The sequence below is a fragment of the Hippocampus zosterae genome, chromosome 11 (assembly GCF_025434085.1).
Source record: "Hippocampus zosterae strain Florida chromosome 11, ASM2543408v3, whole genome shotgun sequence".
NCBI classification, from domain to species: Eukaryota; Metazoa; Chordata; class Actinopteri; order Syngnathiformes; family Syngnathidae; genus Hippocampus; species Hippocampus zosterae.
Genome location: NC_067461.1, coordinates 11887132 through 11906606, shown reverse-complemented (window position 1 = coordinate 11906606; position 19475 = coordinate 11887132). Strand labels below are relative to the sequence as shown.

Here is a 19475-nt window from a genome sequence, read left to right as displayed (position 1 = left end):
TATTCAATTTCCCACAGGGAGCCTTGCCACTTCCCCACCATGCATCATTGAAAATGAAGCCACTTTCGGGTTTGCAACAACATTGTACCAAGAGTCAATTTATACTCCCCTTTAATTCATGGCTAACCTTAATTGGTGGCTTATTCCGCTCAATGGTAATCTGAACAATTCTATGATCATTAGTACATACTAAATGACGCACAAAGTAGGTAGACTCTAGCTTCCCAGCAGTTAATAAATGCACGACTGACAATGACATGACTTGCTTTAAAAAGCTTCGAGCACTTAAATGTAGTACTCATGTTGGCACATGTCATGGGTTGCTGCGCAGACAGCCACGATAAGGTGAATGAAGTTTTATAAAACTCTGGCAGTGATTGAGCGCTTCTAGATAATCATAGTAATTACCGTGTGTAAAACAGCATGTAATGACAGCATGTAACTTCTTTTTTTTTTCCGGTCTGACGAAGTCATATGAATCACAGGAACATATTACTACATTACAATTTCTAAATAATTTTGTGGGACAAGTGATGAGAAGGATGTCAGGTCAAAGGACTGTGGAGCAATAATAATGCATTCCCTCATATATTGTAGCTCTTGGGTTTTAATCTCAAATGAGCACAATGGCCAAAGTAAATTGGTCAAAATCAAATTTAAGATTTGGTTTAGTAAAACAGAATGGAGGTCAGGCCGATAATTATTGATACACTGGCCTGAAATTTGGGTAAAGTAAATTTTGATTTACATTTCTATTATCTGTTTAGACTGTCAGAAAAAAAAGTTTCATGTCGAAAATAATTCATATCCATTAGAAGTATGTTTGTTTCCTAACTCAGTGGAGCACAAGACACACACAAAGGGCCCTCTTTTCCTCGATAGTCCCACATGGGCATGGCAGAATCACGGTCGCATCTTCATTTTCATGCCGCGGGCAAGTCAAGTTTAGTTTAGAGTTTAAGAATTTGGCAGATCGTGCTAGGCCTTGCTCGGTGTTTGGGCGGACCCTTCATATTACACAGCTCTGGCGCATCTGACGATTTGGTGACACAAATTAGACTAGACTTTAAACCAGCGAAAAGCAGATCCAAGTTGTGGCGCCAGTGGTGTGACGAGATTTTGGTGGATTTAACCTGGGCGTAGGCAGTTGTACTGCATTACACCCTCTGAATCATTGTAGAAGTCAATGCATTATTTTTATTATGCATTTTATTATTATTATTATTATTATTATTATGACGGACAAACACGGACACCCTGATTAGGAAAGGACAGAGCCGACCTCTTCCTACTCAGGAAACTGAGGTCTTTTGGGATTCAGGGGTTACTACTCCTTAAGACTTTCTATAACTCGGTGGTGGCCTCGGCCATCCATTATGGCATTGTCTGCTGGTCAGGCAGCATCTCGGCCCGGGACAGAAGGAGACTGGCGCAACTGGTCAGGAAGGCCAGTTCTGTCCTGGGCTGCTCCCTCGACACTCTGTAGGAGGTGGGCAACAGAAGGATGCTAACTAAGCTAAAAGCTGTTATGGCCAGTCCCTCCCACCCACTCCAGCCCGCCCTGACAGCACTTGGTAACTCCTTCAGCCAGAGACTGTTACACCCGCGCTGCAAGAAGGAGAGATACCAACGCACGGTCCTACCGACTGCTGTCAACCTGCTGATTAAAAATAATAACAATAATACTAATAATAATTAAATGATGTGAAAAACAATTGTAAATAGCACTGCGATTTATCAATTTTGTATTTATATTGCACTTAATTGAACAGTGTTTGTTTTCTTTCTTCTTTCTTCTTTCGACCCACAATCTTGCTGCTGTAGACTGTAAATTTCCCCAGTGTGGGACAAATAAAGGATATCTTATGATCATCATCATCTATAATATTGTTTTTTAAACCACCGCCGTATTGCAGCACGCAATAATGTGTGTGTGTGTGTGTGTGTGTGTGTGTGTGTGTGTATGCGTGCGTGTGTGAGAGAGGTCGGGGGTGGCGGGGGGACTGCAAGTCTTGCGTGGACCAACTGTGTGCATGTGAGGACTTTGCCTTCTCTTGGTATTTTCGCAGACGCACAAAGGTAGAAATGGGCGTTTGTGCTGGTCTGGGTGTGGACGCAGCCAACTTGATTCCCTGCCAACCGAAGCAGCTCCTCTCAGCATCTTTAAATTCAACGCAGGAGAGGCACGCGGTCTACATTGCGGAAGCATAACTGACTCGCTGGAGTCCATGCAGGAGATCAGTGCGTGCAAAGTATGCCAATTGTTTTGCTAAGTAGTGTGCTGTGAATTTTTCTCCAATGTGAAAAATGTGCCTTGGTTCGATAAAGGTTGGGAAACACTGCCATACTGTATATGTGTGTGTCCCTGTCCATGTCTTCTGAGAAAAAAGACGCTGGGAGGCACAAGTTAAGCCTCCACGCCCTCGACCACCCAATCACAAATTATTAGCATTTGTGCATTTTTATATTTTTTGGGGGTGGGAGGGGCTGCTAAAGTATGAAAACCGTTTTATTTATCTAAAAAAAAAATAATTAGTGACAGTAATGTGTTATTTATTTCATCTTAGCATGGCTTAATTAAAAACAATCTAAGTTACGTGATTTCCAGCTATGCACATTCAGACAATTATAGATGCCAGGAGGGCAGACATGTAGTTTGTTTTAACTCACACTGTTGTTGATGAGCGTAAAAACACAGTATTTTAAAATGTAATAATAATAACAACGGGGTAACACATGATAGACCTCTACAGAACAAGATGAATACACTGTTACTGTTACATATAGTGGCTTTTCAAAGCTAACTACGTCCAACAAATCAGCCAACAGAGCACCAGGTTAAACATGTATTGTGGTCACACTGACAGCATGACGGTGATCACATTGCCATTACAGTAAATCATCACAGTCGTGGAAAGCATTAAATCCTCCGCCCCTGTCCGCTAAAATGGCTGAAATGTACTCGAGCTACAACTAACATGCCAGTAATACATTCAAGGAACTTAATCAAAGATGGTGGACGTTTAGTGGAATAGGAATTGGCTTTCCTCATCCTAAAATTCATCCTCTCCTTTTGGTAAGGCGGGAAATACTGTTATTCATCACCATAGTCTCAGAGAGTCATCGACCAACAGTATTGATCTCAAGTAGCTGCTCGGGAGCCAGATGAGCCTTGTCGACATCAATCCCGCCATGCTCTGTTCTCGATATTTTCTTTCACTCATTCTTTCGACTGAAAGAATTATATATCTGTCATCTTTCATTGTAAGTATCAGTAAGGAAAAACTGCTCTTGTAATAAAAGAATGTGTGAAGCAGTATACAGTGGTTCCAATGAAGGCATTATGCCAATCTTCACAAGGTAAATGTGGCTTGCAATTGTATATTCCTATTATAATGTAACCAATATTTTCTCGGAAAAGGAAAAAAAAAACAGAAGTTGCACAAAACTGTTGAACATGGCAGTTCAGTGAGTATTCATTTTGTGTGTGTGTGTGTTTTTATGGGGGTGCGGCAGGGGGATTTTGGTGGTTATTGAAGTACTTTTTTTAAAAAGGTGGCAGGTTTTAAATGACATGACTAGAAATGTTTAATTTCACGCAAGAACTCATTTCAGTGCATTCCAAATTCGAAATATTTTGTTTTTCTTGGGGTTTTGAGTCCATTTCTGTGACAACTATTCCCAAATGAGGATCGGCCTAAACAAGGGTTATTTCATGAGAAGAGAAACAATATACACAATTAGTTTTTGAAATCAGCAGTTATGATTTATTTCATTGTAGATTGTTTTATTGTACTGTGTTTATGCCTGAGCAGTACCGTAGCTCAATTGTTTTGACACTTGTGCAACAGTTAAGAATGATGTCAAATATGATCTTCAGTATAGGCACTATTACACTGTTCAATAGTGTTATTCTGTGAATACTAGCAATACTAGGGCAAAAAATTATTCGTTGAAGTTTTTCCCCACACGCGTGCTGTTTCTCTTTATATCTTTGTAACATTGAACGTGATGCATAACAAAAGGCCATTGGGTAAGGAATTAATTGTTATGGCGGAAGAATTTAAGTTAGTTCTCGTGGAAAGTTCACAGGGCACATCACAAACAAAAAATGTATTTGTTATGTAAGTCCGGGTGGCCACATAGTCTCAGGTGTTATCGATTGTGTGCGTGTCTCCTCGATGCATCAAGACTATCAGAGACAAGCACTCACTTCCATGAAAGGGAGGTTGGAATTTATTGAAATAATAGGATTTCTCAAGTATTTTTTTTTTTTTAAAAGATGTGCATATGTGCTTATTAGCTACTACCACAACAGAGTTGTTGTTAATCCTTTGAGATGGTCAATGGAGCTGAAAGGATTTTGCTGTCAGTCCCTCAGGTTTCATGTGAAGCTACGAAGGCAACATCTGTTGTTGATACAATGTGTTCTGATACCTGTCACAAAGAGATAGCCGACGTGTCCACAAAAGTTATACTGAGACGTGCTCCTCCATGTTGGTGAAAAACAGCTTGTTGTGGCCCAAATGCTACACTTTGTTGGAGCCATTAGGACTGAATAATGTTACTGCCATTTTTTTATTCAGGGCTCAGGTCACTATTTGGAAATTTGTATTGATCAACTGTGGGTTAATGATCGACCTTTTTCTGCATGTGCCCTGTGACTGGCGACAGGTCTAAGGTAGTAGTCTGCTTTTTGCCAGAAGTCAACAAGGGTAGGCCCCCCCAAACGCTTCAACAGTATTAGCACTGTTGAAAACAATAGATTGCTGTTGCTTGTTTTTTCAGTTCGATATCTTCTGTATTTTGACTTACTGGGCCATATCTTTGTGCCAGTCAATTTTAGTGCAAAGCGCGTGGGTGGAGTTTTCTTTCTTTTGATATTTCCGTAGACAGTCACATGTTGAAAGGGGAGTTTGTGCTGTCGTACATCGACAGAAGACGGAACGCTGCCAACTCGTTTGCCATCCAATGGAAGCGCCTCATACCTTTTAAATTGAGCGCAGAGGGGCAGGGTCTACATTGTGGCAGTGGACTCGTTGAGGTTCATGTGGGATATTAGTGCCATTTAAAAGGAACTGCGAGAGCTCCAATTCCATATGATGTAAAGTTGGCAGCTATGGAGTGGCATTTGGGGACTGCCTTCTAACCCCAATTAAGCATCCATGTATGACAACCCCCACGCCCCTCACATTCCATAGTTGTGCTTTTGGAAATACACTTAAGATGATCATAATGCTAATTCATTGAATGAATTGATTTGTCCAGTCACTCAGAGGGACTGACCGAATCAATTTTTATGAATGAAATGCAATCTAATATCAACCACACACGTCCGTGTAGCTCAGAATATGTCTGTCCGTGCCTCAAATCAAATTCACCAAAATCACCTTAGACCAACAGCACCGCAACTTAGACCTGCTTTTAGCTGGTCTAAATTGTGGTATATGGTCTGCCAAATTTCAAACGCTCAACTAGACTTGCCCCGCAAGAAAATGGAGATGCACGAGTTTTGACGGCAAATGTCTGGCTGCCTGTCTCAGAAATTAAGGCCCATTGTATTTCATTTTTAAATGGAGTTGCCCTTTGTCCAGGTGTGGTGTTTTGTTTGTCCCATCCTATTCCAATGTGAACCCTTTATCTCCCACTATGTCATTGTGTGACTTAGATACACATAAACCAATCATAAACCAATAATAAGACATATAAGCAAAAATAAATAAATGATTAAAAAATAAACTTCTCACAAGCAACTCATAACAGCATTTTCTTACCAGTTCTGGACAATCTAGAAAATTAAACTGCATATGTTCAACCAGCAGAATTTAGTTTAGTGCTTGATAATGAATGAGGATTGATGTGCCCGTGCTGGTTTTGAGAACAAACTGGGATTTAAGCATTAATAATACATTTAATATGTAATGTGTAAACATATTAAGAAAATAATCTCCTATGCTACTTCATATCAAATCACGGGGAAAAATGTATTTGCTTAAAAGTGTACTAATTTAGAAAGAGCCTACTAGCTTGTATTCACAGGCTGCAGTTCAGCTTAAAACCTGCACATGTGTGTGTTGACATGGAATTCAATACCAGGGATTTGTGTACAAGTACCGGTACTATCATTGCTTCCCTACTGCTTTCGGTGGTCAGATGTGGACAAATAAAGTTTTTTTTTTCTTTTCTTTTTTTTAGGAATGCAGTCAGTGCACCAGCTAAATACTGCACACGTGAACTATTCCATTCTCAAAGGACCAAACCCAAACAGAAGATCAACCCGGTAAGTGGTTAATGGACCACAGGCGGACATTAAGAGCCAACCATATCTGGTGTTTATATACTTATTTTGTGTATTGTGCATCCTAGTCAATATTCCTATCCATCAGCAGTCCTCCTGGTTTTAATACACAAATGAGGATGTACTGTATAAGTGGGGGACTGCACAAGACATAACTGGACTGTGTCGGTTTGCACCACAGGGGGACAACTAACCGAAGCCTGCATTAGAGGCAAAGTGCTGTGCATGTCAGGTTTGTGCCGAATCAGCACTGCCGTCTTCCTGTGGCTTTCCTTCTGTCAATTCCAAAGCCGTTTTTGGGGGGCTGCAGAAATATATTCCGTGGACACATAAATGTCCCGTTTCGACAGTACATTAAGTGCCAACGGGGATGTTGGTACTTCAGTATTATCAATACATTGAAGGCCATTTGACAGCTTATTGCACCTAATCGGTCACATTACAGGCAGCATCTATCAACATCACTGACAAAGAGTGCAACTCAAATGCAAGTGCAAAAAGTCACAGACAATTGGGTTCAAAAGCAGTTCAGCATGAATATTTTATACAAAGTGACTTGTTTCAATGGTATCATTATGTTGGCTGCAGAGCCAAGTAAAAAGTATAAGTAGGTTGTATTATTTATAATTACAATACATAACACTCAGCTCGGATTTTATTTCACTATATGGAACTGCATCAGATTTTGGGTACCTATTTGATGAATGATTTGGCAAAAGAAGAAAGAATTGTAGCACCATTGTGTTTCTTTCAAATTGTTTTGAGAGTTATTAGCCAGTGATACATCAGTAAATGGGGAAAAAAAACAAATTGTTGCAGGGGGGCATATCCTGTTCTGTATCTCAAAAGTCATGCAAAACTACAGTGTTTAATATTTTATTTTACATTAGTGGTACTTTTTTGAATGTTTTAGTCTTTCGGTGTTTTAATTACAGTATATGTTTTAGATTATACTTGCTAATTGTTAACATTTTACTCAGAACATTGCCTGTGCAATCCATATACATATATATTTACAGTATATTGACTGCAAATCGGAAAATAACAGTACAATGGAACCTCTAAAGTCAGACACAATCCATTCTGCGACGCTGGTAGTTCAGAATTTGCTTTTTGAAAGGAGGTGCACCACTAAATTCAATTAATTCACACTGTTTCCTCATACACACACACACACACACACACACACACACACAAACACATATATAAATATATATGACTAGTGGTTCCATTGTACTGTTATTTTCTGATTTACAGTCAATTCACGTGGCATTATTGTGCATTTGGGTAAACCTTCACTCGAAAGTAACGAGCAGCTCCTGTAGGCAACATACTTGAACATCCGGAACCTGAAGCAGATATGATATCAAATACAGGAAGGACACTTACCTTCGAACACTGGACATGTGATATTCTACTCATGTAAAATGTAAGCAATCGAAATTCCACTTGGGGTGTTTGTGTATTTTTTTCCAGGAAGTTTAAATTCATATATGTAGTAACCAAAGACTATAGCAGAAATTCTAAAAACAATACTGACATGTAAATATTGTGAGAAGTTCTCAGTGAGAAGTAGACACTTACCTGCTCAGAAGCAGCTATGCAAGATGTACAGTATGTAACATTACACAAATCAAAACTATTGAAATATGTATCTGCAAGTGTAATAAACCAGAGCAAGCAAGAGGCAAATGGGACAATGGCATGTCAAGCATCAAAAATGTATCTTCTCCGACTTGACAATGCGTAATGCCCAATTATTATAGCAAAACGTGCTAGTTTGTGCTTGATTCAACACAAAAAGAGGGAAGAAGGCTTTACCTTGAATGCTGAGTAGGGACCTTAGAAGCCAAGTTTCCCCTCTCTGCCCTGAGGAGGAGAGTCAAACGGTAAAGATCAGAAGTCGACTTACCCCACAGGGAGAAGAGGTGAGGATCACAGCCAGGATGGGAGGCCCACAACACTATGATCATGCCTCACACAACCCGAAACCCAGTGTTTGAACCATGGAAAACAACACTACGTTCTTGCCTTCTGCCTGCCATTGTCGTCTCCCCATGCAGCAGGCTGGCGACAGATTGAATGTGTGAAGCAAAAGCTGCACCTACCTTGAAGACGGCTATTTACAAGTGCCACTGACCTCAACTACATTAGTGGGTATGTAAATGCCGTCAGGTCATGAATTAAGAACACAAAGAATCTGGAAGTACCTTTCGTTTTACCTATGAGTTTTGATGGGATGGTCCATAGTGAAAGCAAGTTCCAGTCACAAAAAAAGAACAAAAAGGAGAGGAGGCGACACCAATAAGTGCAATGTCAGGGTTCGGAAATGGAAAAACAGAAATAGATTTGAAGCTTCCACAAGCTATATTTGCAAATAGAGATGAAATGGCTACACATGGAAAGATGGTTGCAGGAACTATGGCTTAATGCTAAGCAAAGCTTGAATGGCAGAAACTGCTACGTTGCAGTGATTACCATGCATGCATTGTATTTTGAAAATGTCCTTTCACTAACACAGTACACTAGGGGTGTCCAACTACGGTCCTCGAGGGCCCTGATCCAGATGTATACCTCCTCAACACACCTAACATTCTGGAAGGGAACCCTCGAGAGGACTTCAGTTGGACCCCCCCCCCCCCCCCCCTGCAATAAACCATTGAAATTTACAGTAAACACTCAAAGAACAGAATGGAAAGAAATCAGATGGACAGAGTCACAGCTCATAAAAAGGGGTCATATACCCAGGAGAATGAACATCGAGGCCTTTATAATGAAGGACCACATTGAAAGTGCCCCGTTTTGTGCTGGCGTCAAACACACACATTTCAGAACACATGACAGCATTAGGAAAAATGGAGGGAAGGCGGGAGAAAAAGAACAGAGCTCATACCTTGGTCGCCCATCATCAGGTGTGCCAGACCTTAAAAAGGAAAACAAGAGCACAGTCAGCAGAGAACTAGGGATCGTGGGAAGTTGTGTCAAAAATAAAAACGGACACAAAGGCATCTCTTTTCACAGTAGATGTCTGTGTTACTGGACGGGATGGGATAAGGAAGAGTCGGAGGGAGAGGAATTGGAGGGTGCACGCACAGGGTCAAGCCTGATGAGCATTCATAGTTAGAATGTGTCATCGGCTACTTACTCACTCAGACATCTTCATTCATGTTTTATCGTATCCGAGATTTGAAATGCACAGACTTTCTTTCAGAGTGAAGAAGTCCCCCACCATGACTTTTAATTGAGTCGTCCGTGTACCATGCAGACACAAAATCTATTTAAACGTGCCCGTGACAAGCCAATTAAAGTGAAAAATAGAATAAAAACGATCAATGCGGGCAAATAACCCCTACCATTGTAATGTATCAGGTATCCCCAAATTGCGGCCTCCATATAGATGCCATTGTATGTGCCACAAATTAAAACCTTACCTCAGACATCTCTTTTGGGAATAGGTCTTTATTTGCATGTACAGTACATATACATAATAAGATAGTATTACAAATTATCAATATTAAACCAATATACTGTATTTGGATATAGAGTTAATGATATTTAAAGTATGAATCTGGGTGTTTGGTGGCGGTACGGTGATCGACTGGTTAGCACCTCTGCCTCACAGTGCAGAGGTGCAGGGTTCGATTCCGCTCTGGCCTTCCTGTCTGCCAGTTACATGTTCTCCCCGTGCCCACGTGGGTTTTGTCCGGGTACTCCGGTTTCCTCCCACATTCCAAAAACATGCTTGGGAGATTAATGGAACGCTTGAAATTGACCCGAGGTGTGAGTGTGAACGTGAATATTTGTGTGTCCTGTGAGTGGCTGACAACCCCGCCTACTGCCCGAAGACAGCTGGGATGGGCTCCAGCACCCCCACAACCTTCGTATAAGTGATTTAGAAAAAGGATGGATGGATGGATGGATTTTATTTGAAATAATCTGTATATTACAGTATATGTTAAGTAAACCTGGATTTCTAAGCCAAATAAAATAAGGTTAATAGAGATATACAAAGGAATATGGACCCAGACAGGATGGACACAACTGATCTGAATGTGCATTGACTCCTGGAGCATAAACATGGACGCACACAACATTGCAAAATGGCCCCAGTTAATTTAGACAGACACCATTTCGGTATAAAACCGTCCTAAGTACTGCATGAGGAAATCAGATTCCACACTCGAATTACTCAGGGATTGGTTTCGTTTGTCACCCTTTAAAGGCCTTTCACCAAGAGAGAAAAGTGGGTGATGTACCAAGCAATTAAAATCTGAAAAAAAATCCTCGATCCGCCTCCAATCAAGCCTCGTTTGGCCCTACAAAAGCCACATTTTGAACACAATGGTCTTGAATTTCAAGAGCAGGTATTGGGCAAAATGTGGATAAAATACTCATCAGTAAACCTAATAATAATAAGAGCAATAATCACTAAGTAACAATTAAATTTCAATTTATATTAAAAAGAAAATAATGTCCTAACAGCTCTTAAAAGAAATTACATGTCAATCATTTGAAACACTTTTTTTTCTCCCTCAACGCAACTCATTCATGTGGTACCAAATTGAGGGTTGTCAGACAGTTGTGTGGTGCTGCCTATTTAAAAATAAAGGCCAGACTTAATATATGAACTGACTCATTTTAAGGACTTGTAGTGCAACAATTACAAAGTAGAAGTCCACCACCATCGTTTTAAACCACACTAGAAAAAATCTAAAGATGTATATTTGGCATTTATTAAATAACACAAAATCTAGTCATGTCAGAAAAATCTTGAGTTCTCAGCGGGGGCAATGATCACAATCTGATCATCCACTTACCACTAAAACAACACTGTGTCAAAACCTGTGCCAACATTATTGTGTAGATCCATCAACCATAAAGATTCATTCACATTTGCACAGCCACTTGGCTTATACCCACCTTCGGTATATTTCTCTTCTGGAAGCACGGACAGCGAAAGAGAAAGAAAGGAAGACATTCATTAAGCAGCATGCAGACTCGGACTGGCCGTTGCATGTTAGCATGCAAGGCATTGAAAAAAATCACATGCAAGTGACCTAATACAACCCCATTTCTAATTTTTCACCTCTTTCCTGTCCTTATTTATACACTGGAAGTCACGGCAAGGTTGAACCCTTATAAGTTCATCTGATGTAAAAGTATTATATTGTCTGGCACATTTTAGCGGATGATAAAACATCCAGCAACACTGTTAAATGACTTTAGAAAAAAAGGCTATGAGGCATTGTGCTTGGGGGCTATCAAGCACATCTTGGGACTTACTCATTGTGTTATGTAGGGCATTTTAATTCATTTATTTAAGCACGAAGGACTTCAAATATTATTTAATTCACAGCACTAGATGAATATATTATTTCGGTATACAAAGCTACTCGAGGATGCCTGTAATGAAATGCACTGCAGAAACAAAAAACAAAGAAAACCCTGAATAAATACATTTGTGATAAACAATTCACTGTGAAAGAGCAGGCAATTGAGAGCATGTGTTTTTCAGGTGATTTGCTTTTGAAAGTATTGAACAGTGGCAGTTCCCTGACAATGCACAAGTTCTATTTTGGGGGTGAGTGATGTGCGAAGGTGAAAGGAGGAAAAAAAATGTAATGTGATACACTAATGAAGGAGTCTCAGAAATGAATACGGATTATAAGTATGCTCAATTATTATTATTTTTTTTACAGCTGAATTGCATGCACAATGAGATGTTTAAGGCCTGTAGACTGGCTACAAAAAAAAAATTAAAAACACATAACGGTCAGCCATGGTTTGCTTCTCCAATGCGAGTTCTTGACTTAAATACCATACAAAAAACATTTTTTTCCTCTTTATATTTTCTGATTAGAGAGTAAAATCTTCACTATAGTAACACATGCAATGTGTAATTATCATTACTTAAAAGACATCAGTACAGCTGAAAAAAAGGGGAAACGCAGCAAAGACCAATTGAAACCACAACAAATTCCTACCTCTTTAAAATGCTTTGTTGCCCAAATTCAAACGATCATATGACCCAAAAACTTACCATCATCACTGGTTCCCCCTTAGACACCATGCATAAAAACATTTACATAAAAGCTTTGTGAACAAATTGCAAAATAACAGCATACCCGACTGTTTCACTTGACCAGTTTGCCGTTGCCTCATTAAAATCGGGTACTTTTTTTTTTTCTTTTTTGAAAACATATTTATCAAGCACAAATGCAAGTTTGTGGAATGCTTCATTCCTACAGGTGGACATCTGAAGACCTTCTGGATACTTTGTTCACAAAGCTTGAAGATGACAAGACTGAAAAAGCATCCAGGCAAAGCATGATGACGACACTTGTAAAGCAAACAAATGTACGATGATGTTGAAACTGCAAAGACTGACAAAGACATTAAGATTAATTATTACACTTAACTACTTTTGAAAGGCGGGGCATTGATACATTTTTTTCGTTCTTCTATTCACACTGTAAAAACGCAAGGGGAGTTGTGTGGATTATTATAACTTGTGTTTAATAGTATAATTCATTTATTCTGCAAAGCCTAGTTTTTTTAATGAATTCTGTGACTTTATTTTTGTAAAATGTTAACTTTCTTACACATTACCCACTATTCACTTTACGCCATTAGCTTTGGAAGCTCATTCTCTTTTTTTAAAATCTACTCAAATCAACTGTATTTATAGAGCACAACAACCGCTATCGAAGCAAACAACTCAATTGGCATCATCACGTTGAAGTGAGAAATCAATTCTAAAAATGTGTACAATACATTTTTTAATGCAATCTATGATCTTTTGATGCCACCATTGTGATTTCATTTTTCTCCATTCTAATGAAAAGAAACGTTACTGCCATACTAGGCCATTAAAAGAAAACCCCGATAAACCCCCCCCCCCCACCCACCTCTCTCTCTCTCTCTCTCTCTCACACACACACACACACACACACACACACACACACACACATGGTCTCCACACACTTTCTTTCAGAAATGTACCCAGCTGGTTACATTCTAATCCAGAGACATAAATCCCTTTAATCCCCTTGTCAAAGTGATCCTAGTGCTATTGTGCCGGTAACACTACACTAAAATGCACTCTGCTGTCTATCACACACAATCTGCATCTTGTGCTACTGATCATTTTGCAACAGAAACTCATAATGCGTGTGCAGTAATTACATTAGAAAGTCAAGGCACCGCTTTACTGGAAGAAACATCTGGCATGCAGTAATGACACAAAACACATTGAGGAAGGTTACACATTACGTCATTTGTTTGTTTGTTCCGCTCCATTGCTTTTGACACCAAACATCCCGACTCAAAAGTACTGGGACACCTTGCAAATATTGTACAGTACATCTACTGTGAGTGAAATTGGAAGAATAGTTTGTTGGTCTCCACCTTCGTAGTTATATCCGATTCCTCGATGTGTTGAGGTGAATATTTGGTGAATTTTTATAAGACTTAAGATAATATCACCGTTGTCTTTTAGTTTGGACGGCCTCTGAAGCCAGGATACCCAGGATCACTAAAATCATTTCCCTAATATGATAATGACACTTGATGATCAAATGAGCCCGCATAACGACTTAACTGCACCCTGAAGATGTACAGCCCTTAGACGTGGAAAATAGCAACAACTGTTTTTTTTTAAACAACTATTAGTGTAAAACTGTAAAATGTGAAATAAGAAACGAAGACAAGTGTGATGTATCAAACACCGTATATTGTGTTATTCCGCTGGGCATCTATAATCGGTCCAATTGGTGTATGTGGTGTTTGAGTTGCAGTAGGCGTTTGTTTTATTCTTCAATGTTTGTATATTTGCCTTGCTTGCTCTGGTAGTTTTACTTCCAGGTTTTGTTTCACGCCTACCTTTTTTTTATCCACTCATCTACTCTAGATTGAGTTGAGATTCTCCTTGTTAGCCATGGTACATTGCTATTGCGGTTTCACCCATGCTGTATTGGATGACCAACTCTCTGCTTTCTCATCTCATGTTCCGCTGAGCACTTTAATAAATGGGTCCCCAACCACAATGCTGCGGACAAGTAACAGGCCACAATGTGAGACTGAACAAAAAGCGATATTTTATTGATCATCAGAGTCTTAAAAAAATTTCATTTTGGAAATTCATGTCTGTCTGCCTCTGCCTTTGTCAAAATGCTCATCTCAAAACATTTGATACAGCAAAAAAGGTGCGCAAGTTGACTCATGGCAGAGGCCAAGTCTTATCTGGTTTTGATGTTTTTAAGACTTGCCCAAAATAACCATCACTGAGGTACATTGTCTTTGTAAGTCCCCCTCCAAAGAACAGAGTGGGCTTTAATGTCTGTCCCTTTAATGTTTGCATGTTGGAACCCAACAATGTGCATGGTACTGTTTGGTTTGCGTTTGGGAGGGTGGGGGTGGGGGTGGGGGATGACAAAAAATAAACTTGTTTAAGACTCATCCCCAGCTGTTAACGCAAGACTATGAAAACACTGTTGTCATTTTGAGCCAAATCTGAAAAAGGTCAATTATCTTATCTACAATGGATTTGAGGTCACGGTGTTAGGTGCATAGATCCAATTAATCTAACATGTTTTTTGGAATGTGGCAGTATATCGGAGTATCCAGAGAAAAGCTTATACAAGGGGAGAACATGCAAATTCCACACAGGAAGGCCCGATTTGAAATTTGAACATAGAAGCTCTTGACTAAGCAACCGTGCTAACCACAACGTCACTATACTGCCCCTTAATAGAGTATTATTTTGTAAAAGTTGTTTGTGTCAGAGAATGCTCCAAAAGCCATCATGTAAGAGTAGATCTGTAGATCCCATTGCTGATGACGTGTTGTTCCCAAACTACCGGTACTTGGAACTGAATCAACAGTGCCTTAATCAACAGCCCCTCTGCTGGCTGCAGCCAGGTAGTACAGCCTAAACTGCATCACAATCAATTATTAAAATAATTCATAAAATCAACAGTATGATCGCTTGACTGATTGAGTGTAATTCCTGCTCCGAGTTGTTATGACGCCCAATTAGGAAACGATAACATTCAGTGAGTAACTTCATGAAACTACGTTAACTCATGTTAAATATTATGATCGCCGCTTATCCAAACAAGAGTTTAATTTCCAAATAGCTTCAAACTGAAGCAGTTTTGTCATGCTGCTATTCTTTTTTTTCTTTAAGTAGGTCAGTTTGAACAAAACCTAAAATCAAACACTGGAACATGAATTGCTTAATAATTGCTTTCATTATTGTAATGCTCATTTGATAATGACAGAGAGAGGCTTGAAGCACATGTGCTTTTGATTCCTACGACTAGATGATAGGCAAATAAAGCAAATTAAGCCAGAAATGGGAAGTGTACTGGTGAATTTTTATTCAGTCTCATTCAAATCTACTTTGTAGGTTAAAATTTGATTTTATAATGAATGACTTGCAATAGTTAATAATCTTTTGTACATCCAAAAATTCAATGGAAATTGTCTTTTGGAGGAAACTTTCTGTAGTTTTCTGCTTTGCGTTAACATTGCAGGCTCTGTTTTTGTGACGTGGCTTGACTCCTGTGTGGCACATCTCTGTTTTGGGGCGGGTTTAACCCAATGTTGGTAATTTCGGAGATGAGCGCAGGCTGTGAAAAACACAGCCAACCAGTCAGCCCCATCAATGGTAGTTTGATCTCCAAATTGAGATTTTCTAGCTTTCTGCAGTTACAGTAAACCATTTCTAAACCGACATAAAAAGAGGACAGGGCACTAAAGAACTGAAACAAATAGTGGCTAAGTGTATAAGTGTATGTATGCTGTATAACTGCGGTATGTTATTGCAATAATTATATATGCCTATTTGAACTGGCTAGAATGTGTGATTTACACCAAGTATGGCCTTTTATTAGATGGATGGATATGTACTGTATTTGCACGTAAGTAAAGCCATGATGGTCTATTTTGTGATGGATGTAGACTGAAACTAATGACATAAAACTAAACTACATTGAAAACGAGAAGAGTAGCTCCTGAAAATAAGCTTATCAAATCATTTTACAGTGAATATTGTTTATTTGTTTGCAATGTTGTCTTTTAACTTTATGAAAATGATCAGAAGGTTAATACAGAATGCATTCTTTGCAAGTTCCTATATTAACAATAACAGCTTGGAAAGATTAGGAATGATGGATAACTCTAATACATTATTTGCATTATCCCAGATGGGACAAGGACTCTTCTTTGAATTATTATAAACTACAAATCATGGAAAATATTCACAGCGGATGGGGGAAAAAATGTATTGAACAAATGGCGCAGGAAGGTGCAAATAGAACATATACAAGCCTTGAAACAAAGGGCAAAGCCAGCAGGGGATGTGTTGTCAAATCACAATTTTGCCCAAAATTAAGAGTAATGAGTCGAAGGGCTCCATTTTCATCGACATCGCTCAGTGCGCCATGCGTAAAAACGGCCACATGTTGATTTTTTCACGGTATGTCGATTCGATGTCGATTTGATATATATATGCTTCACATGATTAAGCGTATTGTGCAGCTGTATGTTCTGAGCAGATGGCGTGCTGTGCTGACAATAGTCCAATGGTGATCTTTTCAGAGAGACAGGCAAAACATAGGGGGGATTTCAGAGAGCAGATGTGCGGTAGAACCTTGTCATTCTTTCACATCTTGTGGTTTGGAAGGATCCAACAGGATTATCGGAGCAGTGTATACTCTAGTTCTTATAACCTTAATCCCAGGATTGACAAAATCTGGGATCGTGTTACAGGCAAGGACACTTTTTTTCTGTGATGCAATAATGGTAATATGCTCCCCTGGTGGGTAGGCTTAAGAAATTAAACTTGTCAAAGTTTATAAAACAAAGCGGGCAACTTTTTGGGGGCTAAGTGTTATGCACCTCTTATCACCAAGTGTCTTTCTGCCAAAATTGTTCTTTGAAGTGACTTAAAGAAACCAGAATGGTGCTTTTTTTCTTTCAAATGTGTGAAATATCCCATCTAATGACATGAAGTAAAATAAAACAAAACACGCACACATACACAGAGCACAGAGCGCATTAAATATAGATTAGCCGTTAGTAATGTTAACGTGAAGATAGATATCTTCAGGATGAAGGGCTGAGACATATCGAGGGAAAACGTTACAAAATGGTCAAGAGTCCAGACGTGTCAAACTCCGGTCCTGGAGGGCCCCCGTCCTGCATGTCTTCCTGTTGCAACACTCCTGATTCAAACAGGATCGATATCAGGCTTTCATTCGGATCAGGTGTTGCAACAGCGAGAGATGGAAAACATGCAGGACGGCAGACCTCCAGGACCAGAGTTTGACAGCTATGGCTTAGACTCTAGCACTGTCAGAATCAAATGGCTGATTTTAACACTTGGCGAGCATTAATACAACGTAAAATAAGCTAAGCTGCAAAAAGTCTTGAAAGTGTGACACAAACTACATCACAGACTATGGAGATTGTGCCTCTTACTTTTATAATTTGACAACCTCAAAGAATTTCAACTTCAGGGAGGAGTGTGGCATGAAAGAGCATTCATGTTTTAGTATCAGTGTTTGCACATTGCAACTATGCTTGTATTTTTTGATGTTGCAGATTTTTCAAAAGTGCCCCTGTCAAATTGTAAACATAGTCTGCAGTCTGGAATCAAATAAATGCTGTTGTTGTAATATTGTGGTGCTGTTTTTGATTTGATTAATGACAGATTGATATGGTCTTGAGGTCAAATGGAGTGTTCAGAGGCGTTGATTACTGGTTTGTCTACGGGAGAATATCACCCCCACTTCCTATTGTGGCCGATGCATAATTGTCAAAACAAAAGCTCAAAATTTTGTAAATGAGGAATATGTCCCATGTTCTTTTCAGAAATGACCATAAAATAGACATTTAAAATGCAAAATAATAAATTAGTTGATAATGAGTCCCTGCCCCCCGCCCACCACTCACCGTTTCACGTAAAATGTACTAAAGACACATAAGTGGAGTCTTTGTTGTATGCATTGTTTTACAGTACTTCTCTTCCTATGGCTATCGAGCTCATAATTTAACGAATGAAATGTTTACATAAGGGGGGCCCGGTAGTCCAGCGGTTAGCACGTTGGCTTCACAGTGCAGAGGTACCGGGTTCGATTCCAGCTCCGGCTTCCCTGTGTGGAGTTTGCATGTTCTCCCCGGGCCTGCGTGGGTTTTCTCCGGGTCCTCCGGTTTCCTCCCACATTCCAAAAACATGCGTGGCAGGCTGAATGAACACTCTAAACTGTCCCTAGGTGTGAGTGTGAGCATGGATGGTTGTTCGTCTCTGTGTGCCCTGTGATTGGCTGGCAACTGATTCAGGGTGTCCCCCGCCTGCTGCCCGGAGACAGCTGGGACAGGCTCTAGCACCCCCCGCGACCCTAGTGAGGATCAAGCGGTTCGGAAGATGAATGAATGAATGAAAACAAAGAAAAAGAAGGTGTAAGGAAGAACTGTCAAATAACTGTCTACACACCCTTTGACAGTCACAGTTGCATTTAAACTCGATAGAAATCCCACAGGGAATGCCTCTAATCTTTTGATCCCAATATCTGTCTTTAGACTCGGAGGCAGTAACGTACTATTAATCTGCTTTTGTCTGAGGGGAGCCGCACTTCGGCTTCTAGAAAATGACACTTTCCCAGATATAGGTTTTGTGCTCTTGCAGTGATCAACGTACGTTGTAGGAAGCACTCATTCAAATGAAAAATTTAACGCCCTGTAACATGCACAGCACTTCCATTTGCGAAGCTGTGAGTGAAGGATTGCATGAGTCACTACTGTGGAATATGGCGCACCATCTTTGTCGAGAGGTGACCCCTTTGGTGCCGGGGTCAGTTGACAGATTTAGTAGCACATCTGAGACTAAGTTAGGTTACTATTAATAGCTACATTTCCATTAAGCGGAACGTTTTGTTTGCCACTGGACGGCTAGGATCACGAAGTGTATGTTTCAGGTGTGTATGGAGAATTTTGAGAGCCAAGTTACTTGAACAGTATTCGAATTGAAGTATACTTTTTATTTGATGGTTTTCCACAAATTCCAACATTTTATACAAGTGAACATCTGAAAGTAGAAGTGGAAATATGTGATTAATTGTGGGAAATTGTGCAATCAATTAGCTACAATATTTTGTTGTGCACATATATAGGC

General features: G+C 39.7%; 2 protein-coding genes across 16 annotated transcripts in view; both read right to left on the bottom strand.

The window, feature by feature from the left end:
• psme4a (proteasome activator subunit 4a) overlaps nucleotides 1–19475 on the bottom strand; it is a 415963-nt gene that overhangs the window by 257084 nt on the left and 139404 nt on the right. The window lies entirely within an intron of this gene.
• Nucleotides 1–19475, bottom strand: part of LOC127610233 (neurexin-1a-like) — a 230181-nt gene that overhangs the window by 203313 nt on the left and 7393 nt on the right. For 7 of the 15 annotated variants that reach the window (XM_052080106.1, XM_052080107.1, XM_052080117.1 and 4 more), the window contains exons 3-5: nucleotides 11219–11236; nucleotides 9192–9221; nucleotides 8120–8167 (exon numbers count right to left, since the gene is read on the bottom strand). In XM_052080106.1, coding sequence (XP_051936066.1) covers nucleotides 8120–8167; nucleotides 9192–9221; nucleotides 11219–11236 — 96 coding nt within the window. The remainder of the gene's footprint in view (nucleotides 1–8119; nucleotides 8168–9191; nucleotides 9222–11218; nucleotides 11237–19475) is intronic. The other 8 variants (XM_052080112.1, XM_052080113.1, XM_052080116.1 and 5 more) reach the window with 3 other exon arrangements.